The sequence below is a fragment of the Falco peregrinus genome, chromosome 7 (genome assembly GCF_023634155.1).
Source record: "Falco peregrinus isolate bFalPer1 chromosome 7, bFalPer1.pri, whole genome shotgun sequence".
NCBI lineage: Eukaryota > Metazoa > Chordata > Aves > Falconiformes > Falconidae > Falco > Falco peregrinus.
In genome coordinates, this window is record NC_073727.1 from 38,197,406 (window position 1) to 38,225,251 (window position 27,846).

Sequence of the window (27,846 nt, forward strand, 5' to 3'; positions counted from 1 at the left end):
CAAAGGAAGCAGAAGAGGATCAGAACGGAAAATGATCGCAAACTATTGGTGGAAAAAAGTAAACATAGAAAACAATCATGGCCAATGACTGGAAAATAGGTAGGAAACTGGAAATGGCTAGACAAAGGGTTTGGAATGATAAAGTGGAAAAAATGGAACAGTAATGAAAAACTTGGAATGACATGAGGAAATTTTGTGTTTAGGGCACAAGTAGGAATTAAACAACAAAATCTGAACCTAACTAAATAAATGGAAGGATTTAATTTCAGGACAGAGACACTGACACTAATCAGGTTGAAGTGGATGGCATGCAATGTTTTATAACAAAGCAGTAACACATTTTCTCTCCTGCCTGGAACTTCGCCAAAATTTCTGGAGTCTCACCACTTCTAGTCATCAACACTTCCTCCCTGACAGAAGCCAAATGATACAGAATATTGCAGTCAGCTACTGCTGTGTTCCCTTGCTCTTCCTCCCCAAAACAAACATCTTCCCATACAACTTTTCCGGCCATCAAGACTTAATCAAATTACATGCATTCAAACACTCAAACAACATTACCTATTAAAGCTATTTTTTCTCTGTGACTCTATTGCAATCATTCCATTGAATGGTGTTCATTTACAGTATCTGATGTCCCACAAAAATCTAATGTCTCTCAGAATGGTGTATCTTTTAATATAAAACATTTTACAGACCTCTGTTACAACAGCGAGCATTCAGCGTTTCAGCAAATTGAATTTGTATGTCTCAAGATCTAGATGCTTAATACAACGTTCCAATCAGTAGCTATCTCTAAGAAGTTATGTTTAAGCAACACACGTCAACAAAGGAATACATAGTTCAGCTCTGTATGTAGACCATTGTCATGGTCTTTCCAGAAACACAGATAATTGGTCTGCTTTACATTCACAGTTAATACATTAAGGGAAAGTCACTGTCACTGGAGTAAAACTCTCAAGATTTCCAGTTTCACTAGGCCAACACCTCCGATGTAAAGGAATGGAGATCTGCTGTACAGAAAGGCAGACTTGGGGCTGGGTGTGTATGTGTCTGTTTTCTAGAGATTACCCTAACATCAGCTGCCTCCTTTTGATGTTTCGGATACGTAAACATGTAAGGTCCAATAGGAATTCACAACAATCAAAACAGTGACTTTCTCATCCGTCAAGTCTTTGAAAAGAATGTCCCTGCGGTATTTCTCATACCTACTGCTTATAGTTAAATGGACTAAAATCCAGTCCTTCACATAATCATATCTCAGTACAACTCATCCTGTAACTACTGAAACCTTATTTGTGGGAGGTGTATTGTTTTGCACTCTAGCAATGCCAACAAATGCCCCTTTTCTCAATCCGTAACTGAAGCTACAATCTGCTGTAAAAATAATTTATTAGACATTCGCAGTTGTTCTGTAACAGCACCTTTATTCTCCCACACATACACAACTGTAAGTCGTTGGTGGTGTTTTCTAATTCAACGAATTTTTCTTAAATGACTGTGAATTGTCTTTCACTGGGATTTAGAAAAAGCTCAGTCTGGTATTTCTGAAGTGCAATTTCTTACCATAAATGGTCATGTAAAAAGCAGCGTCAGCACTATTGGCAGAATAACCCTAAAAAGATACCCCCTTTAGCCAGTCACTTAGTTGAACAGAATACACAGAGTCCATGCAAATTACCTGAATTTCTGTTAAAACCCTGGCCCAAAATGAGTATGTAAAACTGAAAGTACAATACGTACATTCTATTACAATCATATTTAATTTCCAAAAATAACACAGCAACTTCAAGTTTAATTCTTAACTAATATTATAATGCCAGAGGATGGTGCTATTTGCCTGCACATCATCCAGGTAATTCCGAAACATCATCATGCCTTTTACACACTGACGTTACCTACACAAGTACATCCCCGTTGACTGTGCTGCAGGAGTGACAAGGCATTTTACAGAAGAAACCTTTCCTGATCCACAACTTCTATTTAGGCACCAAGATGACTTCAGTATGAAACAGATATTTAAATAGAAGAACAGTGAACAAGAAAAGCATACCAGCAAAACTGATGGTATACAAAAAGTAAAATCATCTCATATCTGTTCAACTTTTCCACAATTGTTCTGCAAATTTCTCTAAAAACTTGATGAGATGGCCTTTTAAAGTTGAAAAACAAAAAGAAATAGTATTTACTAGTCCTGCCCCACTAAGTAGGTTGAAGCTGCATGTATCTTCATAATTTCTAAGTTCCAGAAAGTTGTATCTTGCAAACTTTTAGTGTAGTGAGAACTTCAAGGTAAGATTAGCTGAAACCTTATTAAATTTTGTTTAGGTTTTCTGGATTCTCAACTCTCTCATTCTGCTGGTGACATTACAACCACACTAGACCTTGACTGGGCCAGATAGCTGGCATATCTGTAGGAGAATCAATCAATTTTTCTCTTACAAGTCAGTCAAATTTGCAAACTTTAACTTGTCTATTCATTCACCTGTTTCTCTGAAAAATTAGCCCTATATAAGAAAAATATATTTACTTGATGTCTTTCCACCATTTCAGGGACGGCAGCGCCGCCTGCAATGTCACAGCATAGGACACATTTCAGACTGAAATATTTGTGGCTTCAGAAGACCAAAACAAGAACCTAATCACATATCAAGAATTTACCAGCTATTGAAAAAAAAAACGTTTAGGGACTTATGTACGACATGATTTCAAAGAATCAAAAATTTTCAACAGATTGAGTATGGTTTAGAGTAACAAAAAAAAATAATAATCAAGGTCCGGCAGTACAGCAATTATTGAAAACATTATGTATACATACACACCCTTACTGCAAATTGAAACACAAATGCATTTAGTAACAAAACCCAGGAACTGGTCAAGAGTACAAGGGAGACAGAATCACTCACTGACACTGACAGGCATTTCTGCCTGCAAGATTACAGTAATTAAACAGCAAATCCAGAGAGATGTCTCTTTTTAGTTTTTTTTTTTTCCTTAGAAAGACAAAAGATAGACATACTCTACTTCCTATTTTACAAAAAGTCAGCCAAAGACTCCAGTTTTGAAAGCTTTACCTATCATGAAGACAAAAGGAAATGACAGTATGCATTATAATTTAAAGGTGAAGACAGTAGGAATGGTGGTACAAGATTGCCAACAGAAACGGGACTCCAAGCAATGCCTTTTACTCTGGATGAAAAAAAGCTTCCAAAGGAATAAGAATAAGCAGTGAAATAGGAACTGGCACGTTACATGTAATAGGTGCTCTCACTTTTTAAGGCAGTCTAGCAGAGCAGTATCTGCCTGTGGGCCCCCAAGACAATAGGAATTTTTTGCAGGACAAGTATTTGTAGCTGTGCACATGGATGCCTTAAGTTACTAACTATTGTAAATAAAATTTTTGAAGGAAAAAATCACAAGAACTATTAACACAGCTGATAGCTGACAAGCTCTAAATAAAGAACTTCCAGACCTAGCATCTGATATGCCCCTGATTACAAAAAAGCTGTATTAGAGGACTGAAGTATGATAATTTACAGGGTTTTACAAAACTGCATAGCTCAAAGGTACTGTTTACTTGAAAATCCTCCCTTTTTTGCTATTCCAATGTCTCTTAATATCCAAAAATTAAGCAGCTACTGGAAATGTATAGCCTTGTAAAAATTTAAAGGATACATTAGCTGAGTCTATTTCAAAAAGCTGTGAAATCTTAAACAGTTTAATACACATATTTAAAAGCCACCTGAACAATTACTTTGAAGAGAAAAAAATGTTCAATGTTCGGATTTTTGCCATTTTTAATGTATCAGAAAAAATAAATGTTAAGAAAGGACAACCTGGAAACAAAAGGCATTAAAAATGCACTGTTCTCCTTTGCACATGTAAATTCGGTAAAGTTAAACATTTCACACAATCTGTTCAAAGAAAATTTGCTGAGTGAACTTACACCTTTTATATTATTTTACATTTAGTCCTAGTAAAACAAGTACTGAAGCAAAACACATACACTTATCAAACCAAGCAAAATAATTAACAAGGTGCTGTTTTTCCTTTGGGTTTTTTCCCCCCTCCAAATCGAGACTAATATTGACCAAGTACCCACTCTTCCCCTCCTTAACTGTTCCAAGATTTCAGAATAAGGGGGCAGAGCTTTATGCCATTAGTTCAATCTTCCATTATTCCTCAACTACAAAATATCAAGTAGCTTTAAAAAAATCCAAAAACTTAGCTGTGAGATTACAGTTCTTCAGTATAAATTTCAGAAACACTACTTCAGAGTTTTAACACTTTTTCTTATATTCTATTCAACCTAATTAAAAAGAAATGAGATTTATAAATTATTTCTATGTAGATGGGGCCGTAAGTATTCTGTAGACATTAAACATCAATTTAAAAAAGATAACATCAGGAGAAAACACTTGGGATTTTTTCCTTCTAGCTGAATTTTGTTTTCAGTATGTTCTTACATCATGAAGCCAAAGGCTGCAGGTACACCACCAAACAAGCCATTTCTACAATATGCTCGCAACCTACCAACTCAATACTAAAGATCACATTTCACAGCGTGCCATTATTTAGCAGTGTGCTCTCTCCATTTTTTTATTAGATACCACCTAAAATCAGAACATCTTCCCATCTTACTCCTCTCCTTAATGCTATTTTCCACTCATGGTGGAACATCAGAAGAGAAACAAAAGGAAGTTAGGCTTAAAAGCCTGATCAGGTTTGCGTATCTACCAGTTTTTGGTACTCTATCCACAACAGAGGATATGAAGACGTGTTATTCAAAGTGACTGCTCCCTACTGGAAAAGACCTTGCCTGGTCATAATTATTCTAGAAAACCAACATTTTTATTTTGCCTTCCTACTAGGGTTCAAAGCTCATCTTTTCTGATATAGCTAGACATCACCAGTAGCAGCCCTTGCTGATACACTTTCCAGATATTCCTGTGCTGCAAAGGACTTTTTGCTGTATGTACCTTCTAAACTTGAGCAACTGCCATTTGGAGGCAAAGAGTGCAATCACAGTTTTGTCCTCAGTGCTACACAGATGAACGTTCAATAGATGCCACATAAACCTACTCAACAGCAGCTGTTTATAACAAAAGACAAATAATAACTAAATACAACTATATGAGAGGATGAGCACATTCTCAAAGCATGGCTTGAGATGCAAGCTGTTAGATAAAGCAGTTTGAAACTACTAAGGCATACTTTACTGCCACATAATTTTCTTCTCGTTTGTTTCTGTCAGATTTTCTGTTTGTCTTCTCTGTAGTATCAACAGGTTTCAACATCTACTTTTGCTGCTTCCTTTAATTCTAGTTGAAGGCACCCTGCTCATTTCCTAAATAAACAGAATTAGTTTGCCACACTGCTATCTTGCCTTGTTCCTACTCATTGAGGAAGGGCAAAAATGCAGAGGAAGCAATGGCTATTAAAAAAATACAAGTAACAGAGAAAGAAAAACTTTAGCATTCTTTGTGATTTAAATGTGTTTGTGGTAACACATTTACAGACAAAGAATCTTTGAAACCTAAGTGTGAAACTGCTGAAGATTTCTGAATCTAACTTGCAAAACAAACTCAAGCTATAACAATGCAGCAGGCTCATGAAGCGTACTTGATTTATCTGCAGTTAGGAAATTTTGTAGTATTAAAAACAATGTATTAGCGGCGGGGGAGCAAACAAGTTCTAACATCTATTACTACAATTTGAGAGACAAATCTTAAGCTATCTGAAAAGCCGCAAAGGAAATTTTCCTGGACCACCACTGTATACCATGCTGTTTGTACACTTAGCCTACTACAGATCATACACCAGAAAGACATCATTCCATAAGAAACATTACGGATGCTACCAGTAACAGTGGACATTATTAGGGATTTGGTGAATCTAACATTAATTAGACAATTAAGCTGACAGTAGGGCTTTCAGTAGTTAACTGATATAAAATCATAGCTCTAATTGTATTTATCAGGGAAACCACTGCAAGGAAAAGTAGCGATACTGGCCAACATGAAGCAAGCAAAGTACAAGCAAGCTACCTGACATACATAGCAACATACATTTGAGAAGCAAAATTCATTTAAAAAAACCTGTTCTACATTAAAATTTAGGAAGAGATTATAAAAATTACCCCACAGTTCAGCATAAGAAATGTATTCACTTACATTGTTTTCCCTTAAAAAGGAAACTTTGTAAACTTACAAACTTACAAAGGTTTCCCTTTCTAATTGCAGTATGTTTGACACTATCTGCATTACTTATCTACACTTACATTATTTATATATATTATTACTCTGAAAATGTCTTTCTTCCACATTTTCCTATGAACCCCTCTGGTGCCAGCCAAACATATCTGAATTCCAGAGATATCAGAGATGAACTTGTTTAATTAAATCTAGAAAAAATGCAGTTTGAACATGGCCATAATCTGAATAAGGGAGACCTGTATTTGGAAAATAACAACCTATGACAGATGTGACGGGAAACACAGCATTGCAAGCTCTATTCTTCATTGCCAAAATCATTTGGAGACACAAACTGATTTATAAAATGCTGTATAACTGAGTTTAGAAGAAAAAAATAATATAGTAAAATATAATCTGTAGTTTTAAATAAGCTTTGCAAGATTTAGCAGATGGAAATGAATGCCAGGAAAAGTTCATTTGACAGTCTAAAGAAGTGCATTTCACTCTATCGTAACTTTAGAGGGGAAAACTTCCATGGACTCAAGTTCATTGCTTAATGTTTTCCTTTGATGCAGTGAGAGTAATTAAGACATTTCACATTTACAGGAGTACCTGTAAGCACATAAATAGCATATACAACCTTACAATAGTTTGTATACATGTTATCAGAAAAAATAGCATTGAAAACATACAATTCCAATTGCATTTTTGCCTTGAAAAATGTTTACTTAAAATCTTTATTTTCCTTCCTTTTTTTCCAACTTAGGCACAGCACTTGGTGTATACGGAGTTTCACACTTGCTTAGTTGACAAGCAAAGTTAGTCATTTTCCTGTTTATGTGGGTCAGCAATAGGGAAAACATTAAAAATTGGAAAATGTGATTCTAAAACCACAAAAAAAATGGTAAAAAGGACTCAAACAAGGAGTACCCAAAACAACTTCAACTCATATTTTGGAATTAATTAGATATAAGATTTCCATTTACACCGAGCTTCTATATGCAGTAAAAATACTGAAGAACTGAAGCAACAACCAGTCAAAGCTCTTCCATGTCTCTGTGAACTGGGCATCACAGCTTCTGCAGGAACAGGTATTTTCCATAGTGAAGTTACCTACTTTTTCAAACTTCTGGCTTTTTAACCATGAATCTCTACCAGAGATTCTGACAGTAGACTCAAGGGTTTTAAGTTTAATGGCCATTTCTAGTCTCACAAGTATAACAGAAGGGAGGAACCTGGTATTTTAAGTATTTATAACTGTCCACTCTGGAGACCAAAACACTAGCTTTATGGAAGAATACAGAAGCTGAGGAGATGAAAAACGGGCAAAATTTTGTCACCCAAGAACAAACCAGTTCAGGTGCAAATCAAGGCACATTAAGCAGTGCATGAATGGCATTTCTGTTGATATGTGGCATAATAACTAGACTACACAACTGATGTTTTATAACAATATTGATTCACACAGAATAAAAAAAAAAGTATGATACTGCAGAAATACATCCAGATAGCAATACCTGCTTTATCTCTCTACTGTTAACAAATTTTACAGGGAAGGAACAACAGTGTTTGTAGTGAGAGACACAGCATAAACAGACATTGTAATTTTGTGGTCTAAGCTTGCATTTTTACACCTACCTGGCTTCCCCCCATTAACTTAATTTCTGAATTTCTACATGTGCTTCCTGTTAGCATTCAAGCTCCTTTCATCATCAGTAACTGATACATTCTAAACTGTTTCTTTTGCTCCCACAATTTTGGATTTGATACACCTATACTTCTGATGTTTAGACGTCTTAATAGTTTCTAGAGCTGAAATGCATTTGTTTGCAACTGCAAAATGCTACTGTCTTAGCATTGTCAACAGCCTTGCTTTGAGTACTCAAGTGCAAACTTCAGGTAGGACTTAAAATGTATCAATTCATATACAACAGCACTACAGCAGCAATCATTCATTCTTAAACCTAATAGGATTAAAAAGTTACTCCAACCATACCTTCCTGGCACTCCAGCAATCACATCACATCTGAGAACTTAAAATTCTGCACTTCACCTTCTAAAGACAGAAAAAAACAGCTGAAGGTTGATCTTTACCATGACCTGAAGGCACTGAGATAGAAGACCACTGTAAGAATAAGGGGAATTACTGTTCCCCCAGGATCTCTAGTTCTTCTGGAATCTCAAAAGTTCTGACTTTCATAGATGATAACAGTCAATTATGAAAATATGAAAATTATTGCCTTTGTATTGGTTTATACTTTGTCTGAAAAAAAAAAGTAAAAAAAAAGTGAACCAAACTAATGTTGAAGACCCATAAAAGAAAACTGAGAAAAAGCCTGGAGTGTCACTTTTTCCAGTGTAGGTGTACAGCATGTATGAGGAGAATCTCAAAAAGTATCTCAAAGGATTTTAAAAAGCTTTTCATTGCTAGTGACACATTTTTCCCTGAAATAAGCCACTTCCTTTCTAAAACCCACACAGTACCTCAGCGTCAGATTCATAACTTCTTGAAGTCTGTGTATATATTTTTCTTACACAAAACACGGAAGTCTTAAATTCTCATTACTTTCCATGATTTAAGATATAACTATATCACCAGTTCTGTCAGATTTCAAACATTTCCATTCAGTAAAGAACACATTCTCTTTGCCACAGACTGAATACATGCCATATCCGAGTCGTATTAAATACAATGGGCTCTCATCACTACAGCAGACATTTGAGAACTGTCATGTTACAGAAAAGTGAGCACAGCCGATCGAAGTTGGGGAGAAAAATTTCTTCTGAGCTACTCTGGTACAAATAATGGATTTTTCAAACGTGCAAAACCAAAGCATTAAGGGCCTAGTATGATAAATTGAAGTAAAACCTGAGGGACTCTAAGCTCATAAAAATATATTGTACATCACCATTAAACTGCAGAACGTTTGCTCCTCCAGGATTTCTTTGGAATTCTCCCTATAAATAAAATCCAAAAAGTATCAGTTTGTTTTTTCATCTAAGACTCCTAACTTCACTTGTCCATTAACCACAGATGTGGTTAATAAATACAGAAGAGATAATTTATCTGTTAAAGCACAGTAATCTGCATTCTGACATGTTGCACTCAGAAACAACTGCTATGAGTCCACCTGTAGCATAAAAAGACAGAAGACAATTAGGTATTTGTCCATGCACCAAGAAACACCCACCATTCTGAACCAAAAACAAACCTTGCGGCATTTGACTGAGTGAAAAGAAAAAGCTAATTATGTTAAGTCACATTGTGGTGGCGTTTGTGGAATTTTTGTTTGTTAGTGGTGTAAAGCAAAAATTAAGGAAGACAGTTATACAGGAGAGGCAAAAGAAAAGAATTCCAGAAAATTGAAAAACAAAAGAACATCAATAAAATGCAAGCTAAGCACCTACTAATTTTACTTGTGGCTTATATACTCGAAACTGCCCACACTGTCTTAATAGCTACATCAAAAATCTGAGTACCTGCAGCATTAATAAAAAACATAAATAAAAAAATAAATGCCAGTGAAGAAGCTGCTCCTCTATTAACAGCTAAAAGTGAAGTAGTATAGTCCAGTATCTAGAAAACTAGACTAAAGCTTGAGACCTGTACTCTATTCCTAGATTATCTGGCATATCATGAGTAAGGCTTTTCAGCTTCCTGTGCCTTACTTTCAACATTAACTCTTTACTCTGAAGGTTGTTTCTTATGAAGTATTTATACATATAGCCCTGTAGAGGCCCTGTTCTTGGTGCTATTCCCGAGAAATTACCATAAACCAAAACAGCTAGTGTCCCCACAAAGACAGCTCAACTATGGGAATGACTTCACCTGAAAAAAAATAAATAAATTATAGCTTCCTTGCTACTCCAATTACAGTCAAAAGACGTGCTCAGTTCACAGTAGTTTGCATTTCTTGCAAGGATTGCACATTTACAGATATCTGACCTCCTTCTTGCTCGGGCATCACTGAAACAAAAAAATCTTAATGTCATAAAGTGGTTCATAATCCCATTAATGGTGCCCGAAATGGAAAAGAATCTGGCTCACTCACCAGCATCTGTATTAGTTCTACAATACTAACACAAGCAACAAGAAATTAAAAGGTAGTTTAGCCAGAAAAAGTAAGCAAGGGAAAAAAAAAAAGACAAAAAGACTCAAAATAGCCAATTGAAATATTAAAATAATGTCCATCTTCATCAGCTATTATCTCCATACATTGATGTGACGAGTAAATAAGTCACAAGCAACTCTTCTCCAAAATCTCCATATTCTCATAAATTTAAAAAGAAAAAAAAAAGACAATTTTCACTGCATCTTCATAAGTCTAATTCTTAACAAACTGTTCATGAGTTCTCTTCCAAAATATATCATTTTAATCTCTGCAGACTACAACCATTTTACAGGTCATTCTATTACCAGAAAGTTGTAGAGAAGGGCAATAGGTTATTTTCTAAAAAGACCCTATGAACACTAAGCACCCAAATCAATTATTTGACCAACAAGCCACTGCCATACCTCGAAAGTCACTGACAATTGTTTTTAATGGCCCAGTTTTAAGTATGCAATGTAACATGTCCATAAACAAAAAAAAAGAACACCTTCATGATGACATAGACACTAGAAACCCATGAACGATTTCATAAGTGATTGTTGAGATGAAGAGTTCTTAAAATTCACTAACTGCAATTAGCTCTTACTTTGGGTAAAAATGTATACTTCAACAGTCTGCATAAAGGAGCAACTGGCTGTACACTACAGCAACGCTAAAATAGAGATCCATTCCCACCAAACTGCATTAAAATAGCAATTCAGAAAGAACAAAAGAGCTTTCTTCAAGAAATAAATAAATCACCATTGGCTTTGATTTTCGTTTTCATCACATTGTTTTCTAGTGCAGAATGAACACACAAAAATTTTTTCTCTTACTTCCCCGCAGAAAATCCTATAAGGTCAAAATCATTAGCACACACAGAAGTATAAATAACTTGGACTAATGACATTTCCTCATAATCTAAATAGTATTTTGGACACAGTGAATTGAACATAAAATCTACTGAAGAGTTTACCAGCTGTCTACACTTCACACAAACCAAAAAAGGATACCTTGTCCACAAACATTCAACTCACTTCCAAAGAAACAATAAAACAGAGAAGCATCCCCTTTCAGCACTTTATAGTTTATTTTTACTGCATGAATTACAATGTATTGAAATTTTTGCTTTTTTCCTCCCAATCACAATTCATAATCAACATTTAATACAAAAACACTTCAACAACTCTGAAAAGCTGAAAACTTTAGATTTGCAAGAGACATGAATGATTGTGTGCATAACCCTGAACTACTGCCCTTGTATGTAGCTTATTTCAGTATTTATGCATTTCATAAAGACAACCTATATCCTATCTTCATAGAAATCTTTTGTATAGCTACTCATTATTTCCAGTAGTAGAAGTTGCTCTTTAGCTTTTTGCATAAGTGTAGATTTTCAGGAATTACTGATTACTGAAAAATGTATTTGAATGACATGATTAGAGGAAATAGGGCAAATTACAAAATTGCAAGGACTACCTCACTGCACTAGTTAAGTGTCTTAGAAGTAAGATTTTGAAATACTATTGTGCAACAGTTCCAGAAATTCAAGTAGCTTGCTGCCTCTGAAGCTTAAGACCCTGAGAACTGTCTAAACAACTCAATGAGAAATTACTCATACTGTTATTTCTGAATAGGAAGTAAAAAAACAGGTATGTGAAGTTTTAATCCCATAGGGTTTTTTTCTAATGTGAAGCTTATACTCCTAACAGTATACTCTTCTCAAAACAAAACTGTTTCCTGTTGCAATTAAAAACCAGCTCAACCTAATTACATTAAATCACATCCCAAAAGGGTACAAAGCATTAATATTTTTTTATATCCCCATGGGGGTTATTTTCCTATACTTCACATACTGTGACTTTCAATTTGCGCTAATTTTCCAAAACAAATTCATATAGAATCAGCTAGAAAAAGGAAACCTAAAAGAGAAAAATGGAACAGGTATTGAGACATTTTAAGAATTCAACTGTAGTAGCTCTAATTTCCACTGTAACAAAGCTTGAGAACTAACTTCAGACAGTTGATTTTTCCTTATTTCACTGATATCCTTTCCTTTTTAAGATCCAAATAAGGTTTAAAAAAATGCTATCAAAATTATCTTAAAAATAAAAATAAAATATAGAATTTACAAACCCATTTCTAACCAAACGCAAACCAGAGCCTCAATATGGTGTCTGAAGAAACACTAGCAGATGCTAGTTTTTGCCTTACTTTCTCCAAAGGAGTCTTCCATAGAAAGAACGAACTATGCCCATGCAAACCTAGACAAGAATTGGAGCCCGTTTCCACAATAGATACAATTATTCTAGAACATGTAATCACAACTGTTTCCATCAGGTAAGTTAACAAGAAACTGTAATTAAGTCAGTCCTTTAAGAATACGTACTTTATTTAAAAGGTAGATAAAGCAATACCCAGAAGTCAATTTTGTATTAAAAAATATTCAGCAGCCACGTTAAAATTATGTACAAAATAAATTTAATGTACAAAATACCTTAGGAGTACACAATCTGAATACTAGAAGTAGTAGGTCTACGTAGCTTAGTATTCTCTTTATGTCCATATGCAAACAGAGACACAAGTACTTTACAATGTTAATATGTGAATTCCAAAACAAGTAGCACAACCTGTATTAGACAAAGATACCCACTAGCTGAAAAATGGGGGGTGGGGGGGTGGGGAAATTTATATACATACATCAATAAAATAAGCTCTTTAAGCATAAAGTAGATTTATTAACAAGAATTCCAACATTCATTAGGCAGAAACACTTCAGCGCAAAGGCCAAAGACAGACTTGTTATACAGAAGTGCCATATGCTGTAGTATCATGCAGTATTCTAAAACAATTAAACCTGTCACTAATGACACAAACCCAGTTCTCAGTAAGGAAATTATTAAAATATCTGCTTCACTTAAAAAGCAAATATAGTAACACATTCCCTTTTCCTAATAAAAACAAAACTGTAAGATTTTCCAAGCATGGAAATGAACAACCTCTACTGAAAATTCATTGGAATTTAGGTTTATCCACCACTTAGGTACCTTCTGCAGTGTTCAGCCTGCAGGTTTGTACTAATTCAACACTCACTTCGGGATTTAGGATTGCAAACTGAAGAAAAATCCCACCCCTACTTCTTATACACTAAACAGCATGTATTTCTTCTTCAAGACCACTAACAACACTGACACAAATGCAAATGAAAAAGTATTTATACATGAAAATTTAGCTATATCACAAGATCCAAAATTGTTTACCGAGGTATCAATCCCACAGTAAGATCTACAATAAAGATGTAATGCTGATGCCCTTTGGCTTCAGTCACTTGTTTCAACTTTGATCTGCATGAAACCTATGGCAAAAATGAGCTCTGAGTACTACGCATTGCCACCCACTACTTGTACATACTTTCCAATGGAATTCATAGCACATACATTTAGGTGTATGTCCAGTTTACATTCCAAAATTATTAAAAAATTGTAAGAAGTGTCACGCAAAGAAAAGCAGCCAGGGGAATGAGAAAATAGACCAAAATCAAGGACAAGTTCAGCAAGAGTAAAAGGAAAGATTTCTAGAGAAAAACAAAGCTATTCAAGTGAAAATTTAAAAAAACCACAAAAACCAAACTGCCATGTATTAGAAATCTCTACCTACATTAATTAGTGCCTCAAGAGTATTTGGAACATAAGTAAGCAAAACCACCTAAAAATATACCAGGCATGATGATGCCAAACTTTGCACTAATACTTTACTTTTAAAAATTTGAATTTCTCTACTAGAAGAATATATATAATTCTGGAAAAACTGAACTTTAATTATAAACTCTCCAAGTAGGACATTGTGCCTCAGTGGGAAAAAGAGACTTGAACTTTTAAGCAGTAGGAAGTTAATATTTGGAGTAACTACAGAGAAACTGATCATTGAAAAGCATTCCATACTGTTCAAAAAGCAGAATTTACTATTAAGACTAATTAATAAAACAACCAGTGTACCATCAGTATCAGCCAGACTTCTGTAGGAAGTCTTCCAAGAAAGTAAATAAATTCTGGTCCTGCCCATGAACTTATCAGATCATAGCATGTACCCTGGATTGTATTATTTACACTTCAGTTCTTTAAGGCACTCAAACTAAGTAAGAATACAGATAGCTAGATTAACATGTCAGCTAGAACATAAACACTGCAGCACTGTCATTATATAAAACTTTTATTAGTAAGGGTAAGAAATATTAATTTCATTCAAGAGGTCAGAGGTCACACTGTTCATAGTTCTAAATGACAATAGCATCAACTAGACAAACAAGCAAAATATACAGAACATGAAATTTGTACCTGAGAGCACTGGAACATGTTTTATTTTTATTTAGAAACAAAACTGTAGTGCAACCTGACTTTAGGAATAAACCTAAAGCTTTTGTCTGCTTTTTGATTCAACATGCTCAACAGAAATTAGATTAAAATTGTATCTACTGTTCCATACTAGCTGCCAAGTTTAGCATGAATAAGCGTATGGCAGTATCTGAACAAACATTCTTCTAGTTGCAGCAGTACTTTTATTGCACTTATTGCTGTTCAGAATCTAAAATACTGACACTGACACTGGAAACATACTAAAAGTAGTAATATTTACTAAAAGAGAAGTTGAAATGCACATGTAGTTACTAATTTGACTAGAAGGGGCACCAGAATCTGGTAACTATCAGCTAAAAAAAATTTTTCAGAATGTCCCAATTCTGATCGTCCATTTAAAGATTCAAAGTAACAGCGACTGGTGCAAACAGTTGAAGAGAATACATTTCCATTACTAAAGAAAGCTTTCTTCAAAACAGACAAGAGGGAGACACAAACAGCACTTACACTGCCCATTTTTTTTTTTTTTCAATTGAGCAAACGCTCATGCCAATACTTTTCCAAAAAACCTGAGAATAAACCACAGAATCCTAGCTAATCTTCCAATGAAATACATGTATATGCCCACAAAATAGCGGATTCCACACTTTTGACAGCTGATGGGGTGGAGGGGAGGCACACAGTTTTAAATGCTTGCTCCCCTGAAAATTTGGTCCTATCAAAAATTACACGTCCTACCACAAGTAAAACCATTAAGACCTGAGGTTAGCGAGGCTTTTTAAAACTAAAGGTATTTCTGTTGTAATATTGTAATCAGTATAACGATAGAAGAGAATAATGACATTGACTGAAAACATCAACTACAAGACTGGCAGTTTACCAGCATACCTTATCAGAAAATCTAACTTTAAGAATATTTATTACATCAGTCATAATATAAACTGAGGTTCCTGCTCCCCAAACTATACACACCATATAGCAAAACTAAATTACAAAATAATAACTGTGTTCTTCCCAACAAACTGTATCTTCAACACCTACAGATGTTTCAAGAAGTCTAATGCTGTTTATAGAATTTTGTGCATGCAATATCTATAGTAAAGTTCAAGACTTTGCAAAAGTTAAAAATGTTATATTGTCAGTGAAAATTAGACAAAAATAAAGATATTCAGTGCAACAGCTTAAAAGTTCACATACAAATTTGCTACCAAACAGTGAGAATGTAACATGTCAAAAAAATAAAAAAATCCAATTCTGCATTATAAATAGGTCCTACATAATTAATATTTTTCATATATCAAGACATAAACACTGTTTCTTGGAGGGGTTTGTTTGTGTGGGTTTGGTTGCTTGGCTGGTTTGGTTTTTTGCTTTCTTTTTTTTTTTCATTACTCTCTTGTGAAAGCTTTTTTTTGGTTAGCTTTCACAATGTCATCAGGAGATGCTGATTTGAAGTCAAATGGTGTTATGGTTATTATAGGACCAGTTTCCTTGGGTTTTACATCTTGTACTTGTCTACTGTATAGGAAAGCCTTATGTATACCAATTGTGCGCCGCTTATAACCTTTTGGAGGATAACGGAGACACAAGGTTAAAGCAAAAGCTGAAGGTCTTGCACGCAATGCCTTTATCCATGAAAGGGACAAATCCTGCCTCTTAGAAGCAAAACCTCTTTTGGGTTTTTTATCTGTTTTGGCAAAACCAGAATATTTTCCTTGTTTTTCTTTTAAATGTTTAGATTCAGGGCTCAAGACACTTGACTGTCCTACCACATTTTGTTTTGCAGAAACATCCGCATTTTTTACGAGGACACTTAAATCAATGTTGATTCTTTTAGAGGGCCTTAGTTCAATTACATCAAGCATGGGGAAGTCTGTCTGTTGTTGAGTTTTGTCTACTTCAATAGTCTCTGCTATTAAATCCGAGAGTGATAAATTCTCAACCTCCTTTCGTGGAGAAACTTTGGACAGGACTAGAGAAGACAAAGATCCTGTTAGCTCTGGCATCCCACCTGAAGTTTGAGGTTGACTTACTAGTTGCGATAATGGTGAGATTCCCAACTTTGTATCAGTGAGACTTGCTGTTGACTGGGTATAAAGGTCAGCCAAAGAGTAACAGTGGCTAGCACTGCTTTCCTGGTGCTCCTGAAGTAAGTCAGCCAACATTGTACTTCCAGACCTTAACACTGGCAAAGCAGCCGTATCTGAAGAGGGGCTTTCTTGTTTTCTACTTTGCACAACTGAAGAAAAATTTTCAAGTTCATTATTTCTATTTACAGTATGACTGACTTTGTTATCAAGAGCCAATTTTCCTAAAGCACTTGTTAAACACGGAGGACTGTAAAAATACGCATTACTATTACGATCAGAAGTATCTGAGGAAACAAGAGGAATGCAGTCTTCAGGACTCAGAGAATCACAAAGCACATTCTGCATTGGCAAGGATTTCAAGTCCTGTGTTTCCTTGCATTCCAACTTCTTAAAAGAAGAATATCCAGATGGGTTACTTCCTATACTAAAGTAATTATCTTCACTGTTAGAAATCAAATTTACTGTATTAGCACTTTCTGGTAGTTGATTCTCTGCCTGTTTATTCACAGGTTCACAAAACAATTCTTTACATAAATCATCACTGAAACAAGATGACAGAACAAGTGAAGAGCATTTCAACCCTTTCCTTTCAGATGAAGGTATATTGGATTTTTCAGCATTAAGGAGTATTCTGTCATTTTTAATTAGAGAGTAACAAGCTGAACCACTTTTGGCTGTCAGGTTTCCAAACCCAGGTTTGTTGGTGTTGTCAGCAACACTTTCTGCTGCACAAGAGAAACCACCTGTATCAATACACATTTCTGGACAACAAAGTAAGTCTCCTTACCTTACAATAGCCAATAATTTTCAGATGCAAATGCAGTCACAACGAAATATCCATTTTTTTAAAAGTTGACAGCAGCAACAGAAAAATCAAGGAGAAACATGAAAAGGCATTTAATTACTAAGTGTTATCCAAAGACATGCAATGTTATACAATTAAATTATGGGTAACTACTGAAATACCTAAGAAACTGTAAGAACCAGCAAAGTATGCCAGTAAGGATTACAAAGATTTAAACATAAATCAAAACAAGAAAGTTAATGTACAGATACTACCAAAAAAAGGGTGGAACTGGGGATGGGAGATTATCAGTTCACAAATAATGGAAGTGCATAAAACTTAAAGATGTTGTCCAACTTTTAGGACACTTATTTATTCAATTAAGTTATATATTAGAAATCAGAAATGTACTGTGAACTGTGGATACTCGCAGTTTGAATTTAAACTGACACTAAGGTTGTTACTTTGACTTCTAGCTCAAGAAAAGCTACTTTCCTTTAAATGTTTTTAGAACACAGAAATATAAAAGTTCATCTTTTTTAAATTTCTAATAAATTTCTAATGTAATAACAGGCATCTTCACAGCCTGTAAAGCCAAAATTAAACTGTACTTAGAAATGAATCATCTTCAGTGTAAACAATTAAATAGAAGTATACCTTTTGTTGTCTTTCCTACAGTCACAGTGTCCTCATTCTTGGTCTTCACATTTTGCTTACTGCCTTGAGAAAGCACAAGATCCAAAGCCTTCTGTACATCAAATTTACTATCCAGTACTGCTTGCACCATTTTTTGCTCTGGTACAGACTCTGCCAAAACTTCTCTCATTTGATCAAGGCATGAATTAAGACGGGCTAAAAGAGACATATGACTGTTATAAGCTGCACAAAAAAAATGTCTTAAGTGGCCTAACCACTAGCACCACACATCTGATTAACAAAAACAGGAGAAAAATATCACAGTAAGAGATAAAACCTTTAGAAATTAACTTTAATCTCACTTACTGCCATGATAAAGTCTGCCCCCAAACCCTGCAGAATATTTGAATAATTCCAGATATTGCTATAAGGAACATATCACCAACTACTATTTATTAGTCTATAAAGTCTCAATATTGAAATCCTTTGATGCTGTGAAATTAAATATCTTCACTGTTGAGAAGCACAAATAAACAACTTAAAATTATCCGAATTTAATAAGTCAACGTGGAATCCCATTGAACAACACAATTCCAGTGTTTACAGATGTTATAATTAACACCCAAAGTAAAACAGCATTTTCAGAGGCCTCAGGCCTTAACAACTGAAAACTCTGGATCAACGCGCCAGGTTTTAAACTACCTGTAATCTTTACCTTTCCTAAACCTGTAATACATTTTTTGGCTGATAAAATCAACTTTCTTTGGAGCATATTTCTGCAACCAGTATAAGCCTTGTAAGACTTAAGACAAGTTTCTTAAGTCTTGACTTGCCACACACCAGGAAGACTGAAAATTCACCAGGCTGCCACTCACTGGAAGTAGCGTGCTGATCAGACATACAAACACAAGAGAACAGAAGAGAATCTTCCTGTGTATCATAGGTTCTGCTAGTTCAGATTTTAGACAACAGTAAGTGAACAACAGGAAGACTACTACAGATTATTTATTTGAACACCTTCTCAAAGATGGTGATGTTTAAAGAACTTTGCTAAGGGAATTTGACACCACAGAATTCCAACTGGTTACTCAAATCAGCAACCTCAACCTGTAATCCAAATAGCAAGGCAATGCACTCCAGGTATCTGCTCTGCAGAACAAGTACTGGCACAGCCCTGGCACAATGTGCCAGTTGGCCATTTTACTATCTAACATTCAACAAGGCCAATCTTACCAAACTCTCTGCAGCCAGATGGACCGCAATTAATCATTTTGTGTTAACGGCCAACACTGCACACTATACCAAACATTACAGGTCTTGTGGGACAACTGCTGTTTTCACAGCAGAAATGGTTATTTCTAGGTTTCTTTACCATCTTCTTTTAGTCCAGAATTTTACCTTCCTTCTTTCTTCAATGTCAATTCTTAACTGTTTGAGTCTGTCAAAAGCATTCTGAAGAGCCAGGGTACCATACTGTATCGTCCAGATCACCTGTATCCACATACTGATTCTTTCAAACTGCCCTCTACAGCATTATTTCCTGCTGTAAAAACATGTCTATTACACCCCAATTTATCATGTTTTACCCGTGTGTCTATGCATTAGCATAGCTTCTACCAATTTACTTGACATGGAATCTAGATTGTTTCTATTCTGTCCATTGTTTCTGAATTTTCTGTAACTTGTTTTAAATACCACATTTCATTCATGTATTTTATTGACTATTCATTCACCAACACACTTTACTTTGAGCTTATCAAGATTTTAAAAATAATCCTCGTTTTCCAAAACATTAAAACCTGAAGTTAACTATTAATACTTGGGAAGGATACTTGTATTTCTCACAAAGCATGTAATTAAGCCATCAGGAAGCAAGTTTAAAAAACTAAAGCAAGTATTTTGCCCTCAACCACTCAGAACTCTGCTTGTAACGTGGAATTCACAGCTGAAGGACAGAATAGAAACCAAATGAATTCAAAACAGGGTAAGAAAAGATTGCAGAGGATACAGATATCTGAAGATATTGGCTACTATTTCAAGGAAATGCATGACTTTGAAAACCTCTGAAATACTGCTAATTGCCATAATTTGGAATGCAATACAAGCAAAAAAAAAAAATCATTCTACAACTACTCCATTTCTAATACTCTTCCCTAAGCATCCATTTGCTGTATCAAGACCTTGAGCTACATGGATGCTTGGCCTGAGCCAGTACAGTTGTTCTTATGTATGAATTTCACATCAAATCTCACTGCATCTAATAAGAAACTAAAACATGTTTCAAAGTATGCAACCAAGTACTATACAAAAGGCAGTTACAAGCTTAAAGAATCACCACTGAAGCTATCTAATTTCATGGAGGGTGGTGTTCTACAAGATTACGAAGTTGTGAGCAGCGTCAGTCAAGTTACAAACATTAATTTAAAGCTATTTTAGTAAGTCCTTAATTCATAAAATAGATTGTTTTGAGAATTATTTATTGTCTATAATTACCTCTATCAACGTCAGTCAACTGATGATTAGATGTAAAATAATCAGCTGTATCATCTGTACCTTCATAGCCATATCCTTCTTCTTCTAATGGCTCAGCACACATTGCTGGTTTGTCTCGTCTGGAGTAGATAAACTGAGCTGCTGCATTAGGCACAAAACAAAGTATTAAAAAAAGTCAAATCTTTTTTCCTCCTTTAAAAACAAAACATATCTGAAGGGGGAAAAGTGTTAGGACGCTGCCGTTGCAGTGGTTTCAGGGGTGGGGAACACTACTGTATAATGATTACTACCTGAAGACTGTACAAAGCTTACAACAGTTCATGCTAGAATATAAGAAAGTCATCCTCACAGTGAAACCACAGGCTGGGCAATATCCTCATATCCATGTAATGCAGTAATTCTGCATTATTCAATATTCATTCTGCATTATTCAAGTTCAATATTCAAACAAAAGAATATGCCCAGGTTCAAAAAAGTAGTATTTTCTATACCAAATTACTCTCTACGGCCTAATGCCTTCAGAACCATACTCCGCAATTATTTTTTTACCTCAGTTACAAGTAAAAAAAAAAATTATCATGAAAATACCATTGCTTTCACAGTATGGCACTGTCAAACTACTGATAATTTAATGGAGTTAAACACATTCTTCTCTTCTTGGAATTTCATTAGAAATACAGCCCATGAGTTAAAACGTATTCACACAAAACTTTAAACAAGTACATAATTCCACTCTGATTTTGCAACACATTAAGACATATATAGATAAAACTTCTTGTTGAACATGAGACCCAGTCATTACCTCTCTCAGAAATGTACAAAATATAATGTAAACAAATTTCCTTATGTTATGTAATACGCTCTCCAGCTCTAAAACACATACGTAAAGCATTTGTATATCCAGCAGTAGTATAGCCTTAGCAACTGTTTCCCAAATGCATACCATTCCAAATTCAATCACCATAACTGAAGGAAGTATTAAAATATTACTATACAATCTAGATCAGATTATTTTATAAATGAAGGTTAGGTAAAAGGAATTCTTAGGAAAATAGCTGTGCACAAGCAAGAATTAGTTTTGTAATTTAGCAGTTTATACTTGAGTAAAAAGTAAGCATGTTGCATGTTTTCATCACAAAATACAAGACTACCTTAATTCTTCTTAGAAAGTGTCTGAAAAATTCTAGCATAAAATGCAATACTTGGAAATTGAATGCAAGCAATCTGCTGGGGAATGTGACTACAAATGATAAAAATACACACCTAGATTCACTAACCAAAATCAACAGGATGACAGAGGAACAGATTTTTAAAGACCTAATTAACTCAAGTACCTGTGGCAAGAGGACACAGACTACATCACAGTTGCAGTGGATTTAGATGTGGCATGGTTACCTGCAACACAGCTTCACATCAGCCTCAGCCATACTATTTTCAGAGCCTACTCAGCTCTAGAAACACTGCCACCAAATCCGGGAAAATCTTGCCAGAGATTCAACTGCAGAACACAACCTAATGATTCTACAGTTGGACCGAATTCATCTGGGCTGAGACGCTCCAATTACATCTTACCTGAGCACACAGCATCACTGTTTTCATACCTACTTTGCAACATTACAAATGCCAGAAGGCTTCTTAGCTCCATGAGATCTTGCATGAGAACACAAGCCAGTAAGGATCAGTGCTGCATCCCACAATAAGACTCCCTACCCCACATTTACCCAAAGTTGTGTAAAAGACAAATTACCAGGTGCAGAATCATAACTGTTAAGCCCAGCTATATCTTAATAACAATTCTGAAAGATACCAAACGTTTCAAGACTACCAACACATTCAGATTTTTATATTATCAAGTATATTCTGACCATCCAAGACAATATACTTGTTTGACTGAAGATGTGCCCAGTTGTCTAATGTGACTTCCAAAAGTACAACAATGCCTCATGTTACCTAACTGACTTGAAAATTCTTATGGCCGCTAGGCACTCTTCAAAAGTTTCACTAGCTTTTAAAAACCGTTTTATACACAAATAAATATCAGAGTAGGCATCAATGGACAGTGCTTATAGGTAACCATTGGAACTAACCTGTTGAAGGAGAAATGCAATAATCATCTTCTACTGATTGGCCATACACATCATCATCTTCAAAATCTATGAAGCAGAAACAGTAAGATTAGTCTGCACAATTTCTAAATACTTAATATTATAATTCAAAGTGTAGTTTTTACACAAGGTTTTAAGAAAGTATGCATATCTAATATTCCAGAAGTGCAGGTAAGTACTGTTTATTTACCTTGGTAAGAAATTCTGAGTTACAATAATGTAATTTTAATACTCTATTCATTAGGAAAGCTGAAAATTTTCAAGGGTTGCCATGCTTCACACTTCTTCCTTCAGCATCTCCTTTGGAAGGCTGCCCTCACAGTCCAAACACAGCTTTCTACAGTTCCACAAATCTTCACCCACGGCACTTCTCTTGATATTTCTGCTTGACCTCTCAACAGTCTTAACCACAAGACAGTTCAATTACAATCCCTACTCCAACAACTCAGGATTAGCACTGCTACTCCATACCTGTCTACTTCTCAGCTTTCCTCTCTAGTCCATCCTTACGGCCACACACTTTTTGAGTTCAGCAAGGCAAAAACACAATTCACAATTCCCTTTGAACATGCAAAGTTGTTTCAGCCAAAAACCAAGAACCTTATATATTTACTTAAATATAACCATACACTTTCCCCATTAAAGAGGAATCAGTTATGAGGAAACACAAAGAGAAAGCAAATCACATTCCCCTCCCCCAATATCCTAGTACCATGTAACCTTGAAAATAAATTTGTAGTTTTCACTAACTAATAAGGAAATACATGAAAAAAGATGTTACTGCATACACTTGGCAGTTTCACAAACAACATGTATTGTTTGTAATTCTAAGAGCCAGAGAAAAAAAGCAGCTAACAACTAAAAAAAATCTGCACTGGATACCAACTTATGGACCACAGAACTGGGACATTACAAACACTGTACACATCTATAAAAGCCTCAGAATTTGCAGCACAAAAGGTTCACTTATCTCAAACTCAACTTAACTCTGTAATTTTCAAAAAAACACGAATGAAAAGCAGTAGCTAAAAAGGCAGGCACAAGTATAAGAAAAGTTTAATGAAGGACCCAGGAAGCTACTTTGGAAGTTAAGTATCTCAGGATAAAGAAAACATATTATAAGCTTGTTTTGACTGATTGTCTTTAAAAAAAAAAGTGCACTGTTAATCTACTTTTTGACCACTGTCTCCTGGTTCCTTGCTAGGACCAATTAATCTATAAAAAGTCTAGAGAACAGCTATACATTTTTTTCAAGGTAAGATCCCTTTTCATAATTTGGCCAATACTTGGAGAGTGTCACGGGGAACTCCAAAATGACTTGTGTGAATGGTTAATTCAGATTTAGTACTAAGTGAAATCAAGGTAAGTCTTGTCAGTGTGCATTATCTGAACTACCTGTATATCCTATACTAGTTTAATTTCTAGAGTAAGAAAGACATCTCTGTGAAAATGGTTCACCTTTCATTGACCATAAAAATGATCATTAAAAAATGACAGAAATTACAGAATAGAACCAACAGAAGCATTCCACAGTATCAACAACTGTATCACCAACATACTCTCTGCTGGAATATTACCATACCTCAAAAAGAAGAGAGCAGAAATAGAATATGGTCAAATAAAGGCCACAAGATCCAAGACCTCAGAAGCCTTCCTATGAAAGGAGACCAAAAAATACTGCAAATGTTTACTTTAGAAAGGATACAAATAATTTGGCCAGACAAAGCATTACAGAATCATAAATGGCATAAGAAGAACAAATGGCATTATATGAAATAATAATAAAAAAAGATGACAGAAGCGTACTTCATTTGGGATACATTATTGTAAGCGACTACAGAAGTTGTACATGGTATAAATACAAAGACCACACATATACATACCTCTAATTAAACCTTACGCGTAATGCAATAGTAAATTTACAAATAGCACTATCAACTTAAGCCTCATATGACCGCAAATTACTATGTATGTCAGCAACCTCATTAGAAGAGATTCTAATCACAGTGTACAAACACTGAAATAAATTCTACAGAGTGGGCACCCAACTTCACAGAGACAGAGATTCAGTTGAAATCAACATTTCACGTACTCTGTGATGAAGAAAAATCTCTATAGAGGATGAAAGAATGACACAGTAAAATCCCCAATCCAGTCTAAAATGTTGCCTATAATGGGTAAATTTGCACTAGTAAAACCTGCAGGGTAGGCCACACAAATGTCACAGTTCACATGGATTTACATGACTTCCCCAATTCCAAGACTGTGATGCATAACCCAATCTGTGCTACTATAACACATATTGACATTGCATCTGTTCACTCAGCAGCAAAAGACCAGAGGTAGGCAGAAGTATTTCCTGTGTTTTTTTTTACCTATCCTGACAAAGTGAGGCAACAAAATAGCTGCTCCCACACCAATATCAACTGTGGTCCACTTTTCCACAGCCCAAGACAACACAAAGGAAGCCTCTGGAAAAAAAGTGCACAATTCATAGTTTGCCTAAGTTAATGGGTCAGGGCACAACGCAAGCTTCAGTACTGCAGGTATGACCGAGTTCTTACACAAGAGCTTGTTCATTCCATGCACACGGAAGTTACATATGTCAGAAAGGTGTCTGAAAAACAGGGTCTTCCTCAGGTATTCAACTCCATCTTCAAGAACTACATTTCTTCTACAAAGAAGAGCTGCTGCCTCATGTCTATTATTATGGCTGAACAACAGCAACAATTTGCTAGAGTTAGACTGGGAACACAAATTTTTAAGTTTTACAAGACTAAAGAAGGGCAGGTTCAATTGCACAGAGGGTCACTCCCACCCGCCTGAAAAGCAGTCAACTTCGGCAGCTTAAGGCAAGGCAGGTAAGCCCTGCCGTGGCTCGGCCTGCGCGCCAAAGCCGAGCTTTGCCCGTGTGAGCCCCGGGGCGACCTTGGCAGCAGGATGCGGCCCCGGAGGGCAGCGGCCGCGCGGCCACGTGCGCCCCACCCGCCACTCAGGCGGGAGGCGGCGGGGGGGGGGCTGGGGGCGGGGTAGGGGCGGCGAGGCCTCTCACGGAGCCTCGTCCAACCCCCGCGGAGGGGAGGGAGGGGAGGCGGCTGCTTCTCCCCTCCCACCGCCCTCGACAGCCCCCCGCACCCTCCCCTCCACCCGCGCGGGCCCCGGCACACCTTCCCGCCCGCGGACACCGCCGCGCATAGCCGCGGCGCGGAGGGCCCCGCCGGGGGAAGGCGTGCGGGCTGGAGGGGCGCGAAGGGGCCGGCGGCTGGGACGGTTCCCGCAGCTCCGCCGCCGCCTCCTGCCCGCCACTACCTTCGTCGTAGTTATAGCCTCGGACGTTCCTGTGTCGGGACATGATGGCGGCGGCGGCCGCCTCGCTCGCCCGCGGTGGTGCTGGCGCGGCGGACCTAGGGCGCCATGTTGGTGTCCGGCGGGGCTGGCGCTGTCCCCCTGCGCAGGCGCGCCGCGCGCCCGCCCGCTCTCATCGCGCCCTCGCGCATGCGCGGCGTCTCCCGCCTCGCCCGGCCGCTCCCTGGGCGGCCCGTCGCGCGGGGCGAGGGGGGGCGGCTCCTTACGCTGCTCGCGCTCCGCCCCTGCGCCGGGCCGGTGGTGACGTCAGCGGCTGGCGCGGGCTTGCCTGGTGCGGCAGGAGGGCTGGGGGCAGGCCGGGGAGGCCGCTGCCGTAGGGCCCGTGCCGCCCGCCCGCGGGCTCCCTCGGCTTCCTCGGAGGCGCTGAGGGAAGGGCCGCTGCGGCCCCGCGCTCCGGGAAGTTTTTGCGCGCAGCTTCCTCCGGTAGCGCCGTGCTCAGCCCTGCGTAACGCGGAGCGGGCCCGGCCCCAAAAGCGGTGGGGCCTGTACGCCTCACCGGCCCCCCGGCGGGCAAACTGCCCCGGCCTCGCCCGGCAGCTATCCCACCGCTCCGCCAACATCCCACCACAATCCCACCACCCCGCCACCGACGCTGTCATGACTGTGATCTTCCAGTCGAGTGCAGTCCTGGCATTTGATGTGTAACCCTCACTGCTACATCTTACTCACACCTCACACTTAATAAATGGCTGCGACCATATGTGCATGTATGTAGGCAAGTGTATTTAAAGTTATTCAAAATGGTTGTATCATTGATGACAATGTGGGATTCTGAGTTGGCCTACGTTTGCTGAAGGCTATGCTCATTACAACACGCCCTCAAAACACCATTTCCACATTTGTGTACCACCACAGGAGCAGAGTTGGTATGGCTTTGAAGTTAACTACAAGCTTTTTTCAGTTCTGGACCTGAAACAGCTCAAATTAACCTGGCTTGTTGGTAACTACTGGCTGTTACGATCCAGTGACTAGTGGCTGGGATTAAATGTGCTGGCTTGCAGGTAAATGCAAACGATATTAATTAGCATTTCTACTGGTAATGTTAAGCAGCAAAATGGCAAGGTATTAGGCTCTATAGCGGTCTTGATTTTACTTCATTGACACATTACTGTAGCCACCATCTAAAACAGTTTCAGCCTCCAGGTGCTGTTGGGATCAGGTAATCAAGGAACATCCCTACAGTTACTCCTTTTACTGTGTCAGGAGAGGAGGGCAAGCAGAGAAAACTGTAAGCTTCAGTGGCAAGGGGAGGAGACACATCCCAGTTCCCAGGCCCTGCCAGTGCTCCCTGCTGAGTGCCATTTCTGACAGACTCGGCTGCTTCTACATCCTCCAGCCCAGTTGTTCCCCAGATGCCTGCATTCATCTACATACTCAGGAGCTGCTAGACAGACAACCCCATGAATATTTCTCAAGTCAGATGTTTCCATCTTCAAGATCTTTAATACTTTGTTTACCGTCTTTTTAGCCAGCTTTCACAAAACCAGAAATCCAGCCTCCTCCAGCCACCTGCGTGCCCCAGGTGTCCTATATCCCACCACATAGCCTCACATCCCTACGAACACGCATACCCTGCGTTTGTAACTGCCACCTAACTATTGTCTCATCCTGGCCCACATGCCAAAACTGCCACTATCTGCAACTCCACATCCTTCCTGGTCACAGCCGGAGGTGGAGTGTGTTAAAACATAAGCGGAAGTTTGTGTTCATATACAAATTGTATGCAAATGTGCAG

General features: G+C 37.4%; 1 protein-coding gene across 11 annotated transcripts in view; it reads right to left on the reverse strand.

Annotated features, from left to right (window-relative positions):
• HBS1L (HBS1 like translational GTPase) overlaps positions 1-26,249 on the reverse strand; it is a 61,061-nt gene extending 34,812 nt beyond the window's left edge. The window contains exons 1-6 of one of the 11 annotated variants that reach the window (XM_055810956.1): positions 26,055-26,202; positions 24,328-24,399; positions 22,728-22,793; positions 21,975-22,035; positions 20,701-20,781; positions 18,169-18,363 (exon numbers count right to left, since the gene is read on the reverse strand). In XM_055810956.1, the coding sequence (XP_055666931.1) occupies positions 18,169-18,363; positions 20,701-20,743 (238 nt within the window). In that variant the 5' untranslated portion in view covers positions 20,744-20,781; positions 21,975-22,035; positions 22,728-22,793; positions 24,328-24,399; positions 26,055-26,202. Of the gene's footprint in view, positions 1-8,190; positions 8,402-9,103; positions 9,133-12,749; positions 17,510-18,168; positions 18,364-20,640; positions 20,782-21,974; positions 22,036-22,727; positions 22,794-24,327; positions 24,400-26,054 lie in introns of those variants that run through there. The other 10 variants (XM_055810954.1, XM_055810953.1, XM_055810961.1 and 7 more) reach the window with 10 other exon arrangements.
• Between the last annotated feature and the right edge of the window lie 1,597 nt (positions 26,250-27,846).